General features: G+C 44.8%; 1 protein-coding gene across 5 annotated transcripts in view; it reads right to left on the bottom strand.

The window, feature by feature from the left end:
* The window catches only part of LOC105921041 (diacylglycerol kinase beta), a 309,320-nt gene that overhangs the window by 6,019 nt on the left and 287,173 nt on the right, over positions 1-16,128 (bottom strand). For all 5 annotated transcript variants that reach the window (XM_036138804.1, XM_036138806.1, XM_036138803.1 and 2 more), the window contains 2 exons: positions 2,573-2,693; positions 746-806 (listed from right to left, as the gene is read on the bottom strand). In XM_036138804.1, the coding sequence (XP_035994697.1) occupies positions 746-806; positions 2,573-2,693 (182 nt within the window). The remainder of the gene's footprint in view (positions 1-745; positions 807-2,572; positions 2,694-16,128) is intronic.

The following is a 16,128-nucleotide window of genomic DNA, read 5'->3' as shown; positions in this document are numbered from 1 at the left end:
ATGGGGTGGGCCCTGTTTTTTTGTATTTTTGACTAAGGAATACGTTTTTGACACTAATTAAAAAGATAATGTTCTGGTTGTGAAGAAAAATTAACTAATCTAAAACTATAAAAAATGGCTTAAGAGAGCCAACAGAAGGAAGCAAAATGGCTTTCCGCTAAAAATATAGCAATCAGGAGAATTACAGCCAGGATGTCTTTCAGAGACAGACCAGAGGTGATTAGGAGTGTTACTGCTGTTGTCTAGATACATGAAAGGGTGTCTGTGCAACAAAACTGGAAGGACTGAGCTGACTGAGCAGCCGGCCAACTGGTGACCCAGATGAGGGTGTTGTCATGTGTGGTAACTTTTGTTATTATATGAAATGACATCAGGGTTTTGCTGATGTTGAGCAGATAAAATCATATATGTATCTTCACATATCGAGACTTCATTATTCTAATAATATATAATTTTATTGACACATGCAAATGTAAACTAACAGCATGCTACAGAAGTGGCGTTTACAGCATGTGCCTAAACTCTGTCCTTTTTTACCCCAAACCAAGCAAATCACATCTGAGCTCTATTTGTTCCTGTGCACTGATATTTGTTGTGTGGTAAACCAAATAACAGAGAGAAGACCTTTAATCCAGGAATCACAGTATAATATTAGAAAATGAGATTGTTCTACATGTAATAGTCAGAGTTGTTTGGGAATTATGAAAGAAAGGGATTTGGTAGAAACAAATTGCTACACTCTCACCGTGCAGGGCGGCTGCATCCAGGGCTCACCATCAATCTGCATGGGGAGCCGCCGAGAGATCCTGAAAAGAGACAGCAGTAGGATGATAAGTGAGAAGTTAGTGTGGGGAGCAGAGGTGCTGGAGGTGGGCAAAGGTTGTGAACGTCAGATATCACACATCTTAGAGGCAAAAGGAGGCCCATTAACAGTGTCCCAGGGCAGGGTCAGACACTGATCTTTTTGTTCCCATGAGAGCAGTCCCAGATGGGCCCCTGCTCTTTAAACTCCCCAAATCCACTGTCCATACACACAAGCACACACACACAGCCAAAGTTGGTTTATGACTTCCATTCACGCCTCAGTGACTGAAGAAACATGTTATGGGAGAATGGCTGAGATGAATACGCCTTTAATTCTGGTCTAGGAAACTATCGGGGCGAATTTCAGAAAAAGTGACGGGACATGTGTGAATGTCCTTCTTCAGATCCAGATCCAGACCCCTGTCTTTGTTAAATGAGCTGACACACAGTGAACCCACAGCTGAAGTTAAAGAAAGGGTTAGTGTGGTGTCCTGCACTTTTACCAAATCAAAAAGACTCTGGACTCCTGATCAGAAGCATTGATTATGACTCTTATGAACCAATGAGAATTGTTTACAGTCAACTTAAAACCTATTTAGAGTCAAGAAGTCTTGTTTCGGGTTTGTTTGCAGTTCTTTGAAGACAGGTAATAACCCCAATCACTGTCCTTTGCTGACCTGCTGTTTCTGGATTAATCTCATCTTTGTGAAGGATCAGCATTTTAAAGTAGAGCTCTACAAGACTTTTCTATGATTCAAACCAAAGATGCCTATGAAGAACCGAGGAAGCAGAGCAACTGGTTTCTCCATTTACAAAAGTTATTAAGCAAAAAACAAGTCTTAGGAATAAGTTCTAAATTGTGATCCTATCCTGCTGCCACTCTGACTTTGTTCGATCCAACTGGCTGCATTGTTGTTGCTTCATCTCACCAGCATCTCTTTTGAAGTGCTGCTTCTCAAACCCTTGAGTGCTGCAGTTCAGACCTGTGACCAATCTAACAGTGACAGGCAACGGGGCACGGTTGCTCCTCACCACTCCTAAAAACAGCACTCTAGAGACTTTGAACTAAATCTAGCTAGCTTTAAATTGGCTTATCAACATTTAAATGAAACAGCAAAAAAACAAGACAAGAAGGATTGATCTGAGTTTTTTTTTCAGTTTTAAAGGACATCACCCTCCATCCCTTGATATGCAGGTGTTGGTCATATAATTAGAATATAATGAAAAAGTAGATTTCTTCCCCCCAGTAATTCCACTCAAAGAGTGAAACGTGTATATTATATTCATTAATTACACACAAACTGATATATTTTAAGTGTTTATTTTAATTTAATGATTATAACTGACTACTATTGAAAACCCACAATTTACTATCTCAGAAAGTTAGAATATCATGACAAGCTCCAATATTGAAGACTCCTGATGCCACACTCTAATCGGTAATTGACTCAAAACACCCTTAAAGGCCTTTAAATGGTCTCTCAGACTAGTTCGGTCCCCACAGCTTGCTTTCTAAAGCACACAACTAATACATAATCTATACGCTAGTAATATGTTATTGTTTGGACACGAATGCACAAAAAACATCAAAAGGAATGCATTTTTTTATCCTGCATGTACAGGAGATGGATGCATTTTATGTTTTATGTTGTTAAACTGGAACAAAAAGGCGGGGTCGTGACAAAGGACGGCAGAAAAGAAGGGCAGAAGGGGAGAGGTGCTAGGAACAAAGCTTCAGTTTGGGCAAAAGATGGCGGAAGCAGCTGACCTGATAGTGACGTTGGCGCACTGAGCCAATCTGCGTCCAGCACTCTTCAGCCCAGTGTAGATCTGTCCCATTTCTATCGCCCCCTCCAGGCCAACCACCTCCAAGAGCTGATCACTGAAGTCTGGAAGGTAACAGAAACATAAAGACAAAAAAAGTTGTCAATAGTTAACCAAAAGAATGTGATAGAGGAATAGGATCTAGTTAAGAACATACATATATGAAACACTGATAAGCGCTCCGGGCATCATCGTGAGACCTCGTTATGATTTTGAAACTATAGGATATTGTTAAGAACGTGAATCAGGCAAACCCAGTATTCAAGCCAAACAAGTGAGGTTAAGGCAAAAAAACAGGATTTTAATAATGAAAACAGGGACAGGCGGGCTCAATAGTCAAAAGGGCAGTCCAAAATCCGGTACACAAAAAGCAGTCCAAAATAGGCAGAGGTACAGACAGGGCAAAGCAAGCTCGGATAACCATGGGACAGAAACTAGTCGGTAAACCGGTAAATCAGTCAGACAGGGCAGGAAAAACAGATCAGGGAACAGGCTGGCTCAGAATCAAAAAGGCTCTCGGGTTATCATCAACAGGTCAATCAGAATAAAGAATGCTGGAACTAAACTCACCGTGGCTCGTTAATGATCTGGCGGAGAACTAAAGACCGAGGCAGAACTATATAGTGAAGTGAGCAGGTGAACAGGAGTGAAGACTAATTATAAGTGAGCAGGTGGATCTAATCAAGGCAAGAAAGCTGACAGATTGCTGAGGGGAGACCAAACAGAGCTGATAAAGTGACAGGTGGAAAACAAGTAACCTAAACAGAACAACATGTCTAAATCAAAACCAAACAAGACCCCAAAAGCAGAAACTTAACTAATAAATCTGATAACATAAACCAAGACAAAACCCAAATCGTGACAGAACCCCCTCATCAAGGCCGGATTCCAGACGGCCTCAGAAACAAAACAGACTAGCCCGGGTGGGTGGAGGGAGGTACAGGATGGAGGGCCAGAAACAGGAAAAAGAAACACTGTCCAAACCAAAAACAACCCGACAGGGCGAACTAAAATAACATAAATAAAGTCTGACGGGTATCCCGGAGGAGGATCCTGACAAGTTAAAATCTCCGGCGGGCGTCCAGAAGGACGGCCTCGACGAGTCGGGTTCTCAGGCGGGCGTCCAGAAGGACGACCTCGACGAGTCGGGTTCTCAGGCAGGCGTCCAGAAGGACGGCCTCGACGTGTCAGGTTCTCAGGCGGGCGTCCAGGAGGACGACCCAGGCGTGTCAGGTGGTCCGGCGGACGTCCCGAAGGACGGCCTCGGCGTGTCAGGTTGTCCGGCGGACGTCCCGAAGGACGGCCTCGGCGTGTCAGGTTGTCCGGCGGACGTCCCGAAGGACGGCCTCGGCGTGTCAGGTTGTCCGGCGGACGTCCCGAAGGACGGCCTCGGTGTGTCAGGTTGTCCGGCGGACGTCCCGAAGGACGGCCTCGGCGTGTCAGGTTGTCCGGCGGACGTCCCGAAGGACGGCCTCGGCGTGTCAGGCTCTCCGGCGGACGTCCTCGGCGTGTCAGGCTCTCCGGCGGACGTCCTAGGCGTGTCAGGCTCTCCGGCGGACGTCCTCGGCGTGTCAGGCTCTCCGGCGGACGTCCTCGGCGTGTCAGGTTCTCCGGCGGACGTCCTCGGCGTGTCAGGTTCTCCGGCGGACGTCCTCGGCGTGTCAGGTTCTCCGGCGGACGTCCTCGGCGTGTCAGGTTCTCCGGCGGACGTCCTAGGCGTGTCAGGTTCTCCGGCGGACGTCCTAGGCGTGTCAGGTTCTCCGGCGGACGTCCCGGCGGACGACCCCTGTGAGACAGGTAATCCGGCGGGTGTCCTGTAGGACGGCCCCGGTTAGCAAAGATGTCCGGCGGCCGGTGGCGGAACAGGTCTCTCATAGACCGGCGGCGGAGCAGCAACCTCTGAGGCCGGCGGCAGAACAGGACCCTCAGGAACCGACGCCTGGAGAGAGAGAGAACAGAACCTGGCGCCGGACTAAGAGCTAGAAGAGACGCCTGGCTAAAGAGTTCAGGAGGCACCTGGCTCAAGAGTTCAGGAGGCGCCTGGCTACAGAGTTCAGGAGGCGCCTGGCTACAGAGTTCAGGAGGCGCCTGGCTACAGAGTTCAGGAGGCGCCTGGCTACAGAGTTCAGGAGGCGCCTGGCTACAGAGTTCAGGAAGAGCCTGGCTACAGAGTTCAGGAAGAGCCTGGCTACAGAGTTCAGGAAGAGCCTGGCTACAGAGTTCAGGAGGAGCCTGGCTACAGGCTTCAGGTTCAGTCGGCCCCTGGCTACTGGCTTCAGGTTCAGTCGGCCCCTGGCTACTGGCTTCAGGTTCAGACGGCCCCTGGCTACTGGCTTCAGGTTCAGACGGCCCCTGGCTACAGGCTTCAGGTTCAGACGGCCCCTGGCTACAGGCTTCAGGTTCAGACGGCCCCTGGCTACAGGCTACAGGTTCAGACGGCCCCTGGCTACAGGCTACAGGTTCAGACGGGACCTGGCTACAGGCTACAGGTTCAGACGGGACCTGGCTACAGGCTACAGGTTCAGACGGGACCTGGCTACAGGCTTCAGATGCTCCCAGACCCTTTAACACCCAGAACCTCATCAGTAACCCTTCCAGAACCTCCGACAAAGACAGTTTGGTCAGCCACTTGGGAAATTGGCTGTCAAGCCAAAGATGAGGGGGTAAGAGCTTCAGAAGAGGTCCAGGGACCTCTAAGTCTCCATGGGGCTCTGGGTGCTTGTCTTCTCGGCGAGACCCCCGACGGAGCTTGTCGTTTGGATGAGGGCCGCGACGCCGCTTGTCGTCTGGGCGAGGGCCACGGCGCCGCTTGTCGTCTGGGCGAGGGCCACGGCGCCGCTTGTCGTCTGGGCGAGGGCCACGGCGCCCAGTGTCCCGATGAGCCCCCCAGTTGCGGCCTGAAAGAGGGCTCGTCTGAACCCCCTCATCGTGGGCCAGTGGTAGACCCTCCTGGGTTCCCACGTCGCAGACTGGCGGCGGACCCTCCTGGGTTCCCACGTCGCAGACTGGCGGCGGACCCTCCTGGGTTCCCACGTCGCAGACTGGCGGCGGACCCTCCTGGGTTCCCACGTCGCGGGCCGGCTGCGGACCCTCCTGGGTTGCAGCGTCTCGGGCCGGCTGCGGACCCTCCTGGGTTGCAGCGTCTCGGGCCGGCTGCGGACCCTCCTGGGTTGCAGCGTCTCGGGCCGGCTGCGGACCCTCCTGGGTTGCAGCGTCTCGGGCCGGCTGCGGACCCTCCTGGGTTGCAGCGTCTCGGGCCGGCTGCGGACCCTTCGGGGTTGCAACGTCTTGGACCGGCTGCGGAGCCTCCGGGGTTGCAACGTCTTGGGCCGGCTGCGGAGCCTCCGGGGTTCCAGCGTCTTGGGCCGGCTGCGGACCCTCCGGGGTTGCAGCGTCTTGGGCCGGCTGCGGAGCCTCCGGGGTTGCAACGTCTTGGGCCGGCTGCGGAGCCTCCGGGGTTGCAGCGTCTTGGGCCGGCTGCGGACCCTCCAGGGTTGCAGCGTCTTGGGCCGGCTGCGCAGACAGTGCTGCTTTATAGCTGCCGGAGGCCGGCACTGGAGCTGAGGTAGGAGGCGGGTCCTCTGGGACAGGTGTAGGTGCCGGGGCGTCGGCTGGACCCTTGGGGACAGGATTGAGTCCACTATAGAAACCCTGGAGAGCCGCTCTATAGTGCCCCTCGACCTCCTTTAATTTAGCCTCCAGCTCCTCTGAATACTGGCTGAAAAGAGCCTCCCTAAGGTCTTTAATAATAGGGGCAAAAGCTCTTAACTGGTCCTCCAGAGCCAGATCCTCAGCATCACGGGCGCCACCAGGAGGCGCTGTGGGCTGCTCAGCTCTGGGGAGCACCGGACTCCGATCCACTGGGCAGGAAGTGGCAACGGACGGGTGCGGTACTGACTCGCCTGTCGGCCGAACAGAACGGGTGAAGGAGCGACCCACAGGTTTCCGTCCCCTCCTCCGACGGCGGGACGGCAGGACTTGCTGGAGGTTTGATTCTGTCGGTAGAGCCGGGATCGGCGGAGCCCACAGCGTTCCCTGCATCTCCTCCTCTGGAGGGAGAGAGAGAAAAAGATCCGGGCGAAGATCCCGCACCACCTCCGCTTCGACCTCCATAAACAAAGTTGGGTCTGGATAAAACCCATGGGCAGAGCCGACAGCGGTGTCGCTGGGTGAGTGATCCCTTCTATTCTGAGCAGAACCTGAATTAGTGACAAAAAGCCCTCCCAATCGTAAGCTCGGGGCAGGCAGCGGGTTACTGCTGCTGCGGCTGCTGGAGAGATGGCGTCTGGGACCGATACCAGGGGGACAGAACGCCAATCTGGAACCCTCCCAAGCCATAGCGTGAGGAGGGAAAAAAAAAAACCTCTAAAAACTTGTTGGGCGATAGGTTTTAGTGGGGCCAGATCATTCTGTTAAGAACGTGAATCAGGCAAACCCAGTATTCAAGCCAAACAAGTGAGGTTAAGGCAAAAAAACAGGATTTTAATAATGAAAACAGGGACAGGCGGGCTCAATAGTCAAAAGGGCAGTCCAAAATCCGGTACACAAAAAGCAGTCCAAAATAGGCAGAGGTACAGACAGGGCAAAGCAAGCTCGGATAACCATGGGACAGAAACTAGTCGGTAAACCGGTAAATCAGTCAGACAGGGCAGGAAAAACAGATCAGGGAACAGGCTGGCTCAGAATCAAAAAGGCTCTCGGGTTATCATCAACAGGTCAATCAGAATAAAGAATGCTGGAACTAAACTCACCGTGGCTCGTTAATGATCTGGCGGAGAACTAAAGACCGAGGCAGAACTATATAGTGAAGTGAGCAGGTGAACAGGAGTGAAGACTAATTATAAGTGAGCAGGTGGATCTAATCAAGGCAAGAAAGCTGACAGATTGCTGAGGGGAGACCAAACAGAGCTGATAAAGTGACAGGTGGAAAACAAGTAACCTAAACAGAACAACATGTCTAAATCAAAACCAAACAAGACCCCAAAAGCAGAAACTTAACTAATAAATCTGATAACATAAACCAAGACAAAACCCAAATCGTGACAGATATTTCTTGTAAGTCAAGTCTGTCTCACAGAGCTGTATCTAGTTGATGTCAGAAGCAGTCAGAACCCCAGAAATAGAGGTCAGTGCTCTTAAGTTGCTCTGTTTTGATGGAGCCTACTTTTAAAGTACTTGTCTGACTGACTGATTACAAAAACTATAAGGATGCACCTATGTATTTTAAATCTGGCTAAACTTAACAAGTGAATCAGAGCTTTCTCTCAGGGCTTAATTAAGTTATTTCACAATTTTAATGAGTACGGCTGGAATTTGATCTCCTCTAGTTTAAAATCTGAAAAGCTTCACTCAGACATGGACAGAATTCTACATTCTACAATAAATAGACATTCCTTTTCATGAAATTCAGTTTTATTCAATTAGAAAATATTTCACTAAGCCCAAAAGGAAATTAAAAGCTGTAGTAACTTCAAATACCTACATTTCTTAGATAGCTGATGTGTCATTGTAGCATTGTACAGGCTGTGGGCAGAAAGGCTCTCCTGGAGACGTCTTTATTACAGTGAACCTGAAGAAGCCTCTGACTGAAGACAAATTAGTCTGTTGTTTTACAATGTCATGAAGTTATGTTTTTAATTTTATGTAGAATCCTTTTTTGTTGTCCAGGTGAACACCAAGTTATCTATCCTCGTCCACGGAATCCACTTCTTCTCTTATGGAAATATTTTACAGAATCCTTTTTCTGAGCCATCTGGGTAAGACTATAACTTCTACTGGAAGCCACACAACCCTTCATTCTCACAAATCCAAAAACCAAATTATTACCAACAGTGACAACTTAAAATGTAGTATTTATACATTTAAAATTATGGTGACACATTTAGATTCAAAAAGAAATTCAGAATCTCAAAATTTAGGCTGGGATAAGATGTAAATCTGTTGTTAGATTTTCTTTGGGATTCATTGCAAAGACATAATTTGCCCAAAGGAAGGAGTTTAGATACCAAAGCAATGGTGTTCATGCACCAAGTCTTGAGGTCCTTCTTTGGAAATGTAATAGAAAACAAATATCCTGCTTTCTAGGCCATTAATCCTGTTTTGTAGTACAGGCTTTGGAGTATTATGATGACACAGTGAACAGCTAAATCTGCCGTGTGCCCTATCTCCTCAGAATAGTCCATGCTTTGAGCAAACATTTCACCTGTAAAGCCTTTAGGCATGGGAGAATAACGCTGCCTCAACATGGACTTCCTTCCCTTTCTCCGTGTCTCTACAGCATGCCATGGCAGGCTGAATCCAACTTTCTCCTGCTGACAGGAGCCCAAGTAGGACTGATATACTCATATTCGTCTAAAACAGAAACGTCATTGTGTGTAGAATAATCCCCATTTTTCCCCTATTCTGTGTGACATTCAGTACAGACATACATTGATAAAAAAAAGTTCAAGGAATATTTGGTGTTACATGTTTACATCCAGCAATTCCTAAATAACAGATTACCTCATAGGGATGACAAAATCTCCATTTGAGGTGGCTCCAGGAATTTATTCACATTCTTTGTGAAATTAATCTCTAGCTGAAAATCTGAGAAATGTTTTGTCCTCTCGGCCAGCGTGATAATTTGTGAGGTGTCACAGCAGAAAGTGTTGGCGGCAACTCATCCACACTAATGAAGTGTTATGGCAAACAGATCACATGGCAACAAGAACCAAGCTGACTTTTATTTGGCTGACTCGGTTTCATCTACTTCTCTTATATCTATTAGTCTATTGGTGTTTTTTGATGTATAAACATAATTATAGATTTTGCAATTTTTTTTAAATCATCCTACTCAGTCGCATACTTTAATTTCTCAAGTATGCTATTTTTAATAGCTGTACAGTATTTTTCTTATGATGTATATTTGCTCTTTGCTGCTGGTACAGCTGAATTTCGTTGCTGTGGGACAATAAAGGATCTTTCTGTTCTATTCCTCCATCTTATTATTATTCCCACCACTTAGTTTATTCTGATGAATGAATGATATGGTTTGGTTCCAGGCATAAAGCCAGACTCAAAAACCTTGTTAAACAGAACATTATTGCTGTCTTAAACCTCGCATGAAATCCTCACAGAGCCATGCGCCGTCTTGGAGGAAGCTGTGCGTCCAGATCATCCTCCTGAGACGGGAGGCCAGGAGGGATATATTTCAGTTTTATTTAACCTATATTTATACATGCATTCTCATTGAGATCCAAGACCTCTTTTTTTTTTAAGAGACCTGTGTTGATAAAACAGGGATGAGATCCCCCCCCTATGATGAAGAACCCAGCAGACAGGTCAGGGAGGAAGTTGTGGTAAAGTTAGGTTCTAAAACAATCTTCCAAACTGAGCATCTCCCAGAGCTCGCTTTAATTTGTCATCTGAACATGAAGGCAGAATGGAACAACTGCAGACCTACCAAGACATGGTCATCTACCTAGACTGACAGGCTGGAGAAATGGAGAATTAATCTGAACAGCAGCCAGGAGAACCAGGGTATCTCTGGAGGAGCTGCAGAGATCCATAGCCTATGTGTGACAATCTGTTGACATGATAATTAATAGTTTTCTACATCACAAATGTTCCTTTTAAAGAAGACTGGTGAGAACAAAGAAGTTCTGTTCACAGTTTGTTAAAAGCCCTGCAGGGGTATGGGGACGTAGCAAACATGTGGAAGAACATTCTGTAGTATTTTCAGTGACAGAACACAGCACACACCCCTGAACACATCACCCCCTCTACAAAACCGCGTGGTAACACCATCATTCTGCGAAGATGCTTTGCTTCTAAAGCAACAGAGAAGCTGACCCGAGTTGATGGAGGTAAATACAGGACAACTATGGAAGTAAACCTTTTGTAAATTTTGATAATTCAGACAGATGATGTACTCTAATCACTTTTTAGAATTTTCAAATGTTCACTGGATACAGTGGGGATAACAAATTGTTTTTCTTGGTCTTGAAAGGCAAGGCAAATTTATATATATAGCACAATTCAGTACAGAGACAATGCAAAGTGCTTTACATAATTAAAATATAGGAAAATAAAATAGAATAAAAGCAAGTAGGGATAGAATGTAGAAACAAAAAAGAACATTAAAAGCAGTTTAACTAGAACAGTCAAAGGCAATTTTAAACAAATGTGTTTTTAATCTTGATTTAAAATAACTCAGGCTTTCCGCACTTTTACAGTTTTCTGAAAGTTTGTTCCAGATAAGCGGAGCATAAGAACTAAATGATACACTGATAACAAGTCTGTGATGTATTTAGGTGCTAAGCCATTCAGGGATTTATAGACTAACAGGAATATTTTAAAGTCTATTCTCTGAGATACAGGGAGCCAGTGTAAGGATTTTAGAACTGGGGTTATGTGCTCTACTTTCTTGGTCTTAGTAAGGACGCGTTCTGTATCAGCTGCAGCTGTCTGATCCACTTTTTAGGCAGGCCTGTGAAAACACTGTTGCAGTAATCAATTCGACTAAATATAAATGCATGGATTAGTTTTTCCAGATCCTTCTGAGACATTAGTCCTTTAATCCAGGAAATGTTCCTCAGGTGATAGAAAGCTGACCTTGTAACTGTCTTTAGATGCTTTTGGAGGTTTAGGTCTGAGTCCATCACTACTCCCAGATTTCGGACCTGATCAGTGGTTTTTAGCTGAAGCAGCTGAAGCTGTGTGTTAACTTTTGATCTCTCCTCTATTGGTCCAAATATTATTACTTCTGTTTTGTTTTTATTCAATTGAAGAAAATTTAGGCACATCCAGGCATTGATTTCTTCTAGGCATTTCCTCAGTGCCTGAACTGGTTCATAGTCACCTGGTGACATGGTGATGTAGAGCTGTGTGTCGTCTACATAGTTATGGTAGCTGATGTTGTTTTTTATGATCTGAGCTAGAGGGAGCATGTAGATATTGAAGAGAAAGCAGCAGAGGTTGCCCTAAAATTCCCATCAATGCTGTTATGACAGAACTGGAAAAGAAGCTTGCCATGAGACCTGATACCATACTGACAGTATAAAAGAGCCTAGCTTTTTTCTAAAAACATCTTGATCACTGCGCACAATCCACATTTGCACAGTGTGATTGTTCATCCATGATGCTGTTGATCGATTATTCAGTGCCTCTGGACAGAAACTTTATGATTGGCGTTCCTACCTAATCATATTAGCATTATCTCTTAAAAAATAGCTTTCTATTTATTATCCCATTGCTAAATTTGTTCTCTCCATTAGAATTAGGGCTGCACAATGAATCGCATTTGCAATATAATCGCAGTTTTAAATAACGCAATTTCCAAATTGCAGAGGTCTGCAATTTTTGGCTATGTAGCAATTAATGGATAAGACACGTCCTTTAGGTTTCTGTAATATGTTCAAAGTGGGTTTGCCTCCACATGGAATGGAAGGGAGTTGCAGCAGAGAGATGATCTAATTCTATTATTTGTTTTGGAGTTTATACAATGATACTTTTTTACCAGAAACTCTCAGGCAATCTCACCATAGTGTTAAGTACCGGTCAGACTAATTTGTTGGTTGCACTTTATTCTCAACAAGGATTGATATCCAACTCAATCAAAAGCTTTTCTCGTGAATAATAACATTCTGATTAATAAAGCCAGTTACATTTCTTGTTTTAAATAGTCTTTGTTAACTGACATCTTTATCTACAGGCCATTCCTGTTGCTTGTGGTCAATGCAGAGAATAGTCAAAATTAAATTGCAATTATGGTTGAAATATGTCACAATTTAGATTTTTGGCAAAATTGTACAGCCTTAATCAGAATGAGTTACTACAGGTATAAATGTATGATATATTACCAAAGGAAAAAACATGTTGGGTTTTTAAATGTCTTCTAAAAGAATTACTTAAAGCTAACAGAAGAATCATTGATTCATTTCCTGATCTGGGGTTCTTCTAAGTATAAATGCTCTTTGTTTCAAAGCAGAGGTGGAATCAGGAGCTCGGAATCATCGTCCAGGAGTCTCTCAGCCAACCCACCCCCACCCGAGGGTCTGAGCACTGCATGCAATCCTGACAAGCTGCAACTAGCCGTGCTGCCTGTTATGACTGGAACCACTGGCTCTGTGTGCCTCTGTTACAGTGTAAACAATGTTAATAATTTTCCAACCTTGTCAGAGCTTGCTTGGCCTGCTGGCTTTGTTTCAATCCACAAACAGGAAGCTGTTGTGTGCACTGCTCTAGAAAGGAAACTGTTTCTGAAAGAGGCTCACGCCCCACCGGAGTCAGGACCAGTCAATAAAAGAATTTCACTCAGATGGGAATGTAAACAAGAACAAACACGTGAAGACCACATCCAGACACATCACGTTTTTTTTTTTTGGGCGCTACAATCACTGCTGTGAAATATTAATACAGTCTTATGCAATTAATTAAAATAGGCATTTCTAAGAGGCTTTTTTGTCAGATTAAAAGTACCTATTGAAAAAAAACCCCAGAAACCTTTAAGTCCCTATTTCTGCATAAACATTTTTTCATTTATTTCTGGTCTGATGCAATGTTGTAAACATTGACTGGGGCATGAAATGTCTGTATGAATGAAACCACACCAAAACAAACTTGTATTTAGCAGGTTTGTTTGAAAGTAATTGGGTTTCATGCTGAGCTTTGGGATGACGATAATGAAGGTCTATACAGGGGTACCTTCGCAGCAGCTGAATCACTGCCACCAGTTTAATATTTCAGATGACAGTTTTGCTCCTGGTGCAATGACTAATGCTGGAGAACCCGATAATCAGCCGAACACAGAGTACATTTTTAAAAAGGTTATTGAGAAGATGAGTAGTGGCAGATGAGGAAGGGAAGCAGAATGAGACTGACCAGGGGTTGCCGTCAGTGACAGGACGAACCAGATGATGAAGGCAGGGGCTGACCAGAACAGGCAATGTGTACCGAGGATCTACCAGAATGGGCAGAGCGAGCATCTGGTACTCACAGGGAAACAGGCAGACTTTGTGCAGCACACAGATACAGGCAGCATCAAGCAGTGTGGGCTGAACACAACAGGACAGAAGAATCAAGCTGGCTGAGCACATAGAAACTGGTAGAGGCACGGTGGCAGTACGCAAGAAGCAAGACGAGACATTCAGTTCGTCCCAGACGCTCATCACACTTTACTGAAGCTGTTACCTGAACGTTTCCAAATAAACTGATTTTGAAAAAAACTGTACCAACAGCGGATGTGGCGACCACATCGCTGTTATTCCCCCTAAGTTTATTTAATTCCCAAACGCTGTCTCATCTGATAAATGTATGAGCACTGTCTGAAGCAGCAGGGCAGAGACCTCGCTTCACAGCCGCAGTGGCCCGTGGACTTCAGTCCCACTGTGTGGAGGATGAATCATGGCGCCAGGTTAAAGCCTTTGGTCAGCTGGGCCTCGCCTGTCCAACATCTTGCAACACAAACACTTCCACGAGCCACAATGCCATAATAATGGATTTGTGATGGAGTGCTGCGGCAAGAGGAGAAGTGTGGATGGAGGGGGTGAGGGCGTGTGGGGGCATGTTTGAACAGTTCCCCAAATATGGTTGTAGCCAATCAGAGTGAAGTCAACTAGGTAGAAACGCTTATCATTACCCAACCATTTTACTGTGGATGGAACATTTGGCCTGACAAAACAACCCCCTACAAAAAGGTGACGTTATTTATTTTTAATTACATTCCTTGGAGAAGTTACTTATGCAGCAATATCAACTATATGAAATAGTTTATACAGTGATGTCACGGCCCATTTAAGGCATATTTATTTAAAATTTTTATTTATTTTTAAGCATACATTACTAAGTCAACACACTCACTGTAAAGCAATTCTTTGAGGTCAATGGAAAGATTAAAAATTGATACAGAAGACACATTTGTGCTGTCCCCACTGTCCAATAATAAGTAATGGATTACATTTTTGTATGTTACAGTTTTACTTTGCTAGGGTTGCTCGGTGAGGGTTTGGGCTGGACTGAAGTTGCTTGATGAGGAGCTCACACATTTTTTGAAAGTGCTTGTTTTCCAGAGAGCAACAAAACATTTATTTACTGCCCAAAAGTCACCTTTAAAGCACAGCAGAATTTCTTCCAAGGTTTCTTCCAAGTTGTCAGTCTTACATGGAATCATTTTTCTTTTAGAAAAAAGATTTTAACTGCCGCAGAGCTGTTGTACAGTATTTGGTGATGTGAAGTCATGTTTAAAAATAAACCAAAAAAGTCCCAGATTTATTTTAGCATGTCTATGTGTAAAAAAAGGCATTATTTTTTTGTCGATCTGACACACGTGTCGTATTTTAAAGGAGTTTCCAAGTAAAAAAAAGTAACCGGATAAACCCTGTCAACAGAGCAGCACAAACAGCTGAACCAATGTAGAAACAGGACATTAAATGCATCTTGCTCTGTAGTACAACACCAGGAACAGTTATGAAAGATTTGCCTGCAACAACTAAAAGTCTTACTGACCATGTAAACAGAGCCAGTGTTTCCAAACACAGAGTGGAGATATTAAGGCTTGGAGTATGAGAAAAACAGGAAATACTGATCTGTGGGGATGGCAAACGTTTTTACTGCACTACGGTCCTATAAAAGAAAAAAAAATCTATAGAAACATTTCCAGGTAATGTTTAAACAGACAAAGAGAATTTCATAAAAAAATCTGATTGAACTACTGATAAAACAAATGTCCACATCCTTTGGGAACCATAAGGGATTTGGTATGGTTGAGGGAACCACCTGGTTAATTCACCTTGCACTGTGTTGTCAAGAAAATGCCAAACACTACCACCATCTGACCTTCGTACACAGAATCTATCCTCTGTAAAAACTCTGTTACGTGTTAGTAATGTAAATAAAGTCTAACACGTCTAGGAGGATCTTCTGTGTTTGGTGAGCTTGACTCACTTTCAATGCCTGATGCTGTGGTGACTGCCTGTAACACTACTGCTGCCTTCAGCATGACACCAAACATGACCTTGAGATAGCCCTATCAGACATTCTGTCATCCAATATCTGTAGTAATCAATCACAGATATTCTAAAGCTCTAACCAGAAAAACAACAAAATAGTTGACAATTTAACAGTTTTGAAGAACATTTTCTACAGTAACATAAACCCGTCACTTAAATACAGGCCAAACATGGAGAGCTGTTGATCTCGGCAGTCAAACAGCTTTTCACTATAATTTAAAAACAAAGAAAAATTATTATAGAGTTGATGTATGTTGTCATTAGCATCTTACATTAGCAATTAGTGCAATTTGCATGCAGGAAATTACTAAGAACAATCATCAGTCTGTATGTGCATTCCCTGTACAGTCAATAGACCCTTGCCTGAATTGAGTGACTCTAATAAGCTGCTAATATTTTTTTCTTCCTGTTCTATGACAGATAGAACTTGACTCATGGAAAGGGCAAAACGGATCAGTCTTGCTGCAAAATGTTCTGCTTTCTGTTATTTGCTAAGCTCTGTTGTCACAGCTTG

This window comes from Fundulus heteroclitus, chromosome 7 (genome assembly GCF_011125445.2).
Source record: "Fundulus heteroclitus isolate FHET01 chromosome 7, MU-UCD_Fhet_4.1, whole genome shotgun sequence".
Taxonomy (NCBI): Eukaryota; Metazoa; Chordata; class Actinopteri; order Cyprinodontiformes; family Fundulidae; genus Fundulus; species Fundulus heteroclitus.
This window is presented reverse-complemented; position numbering and strand designations above follow the sequence as displayed.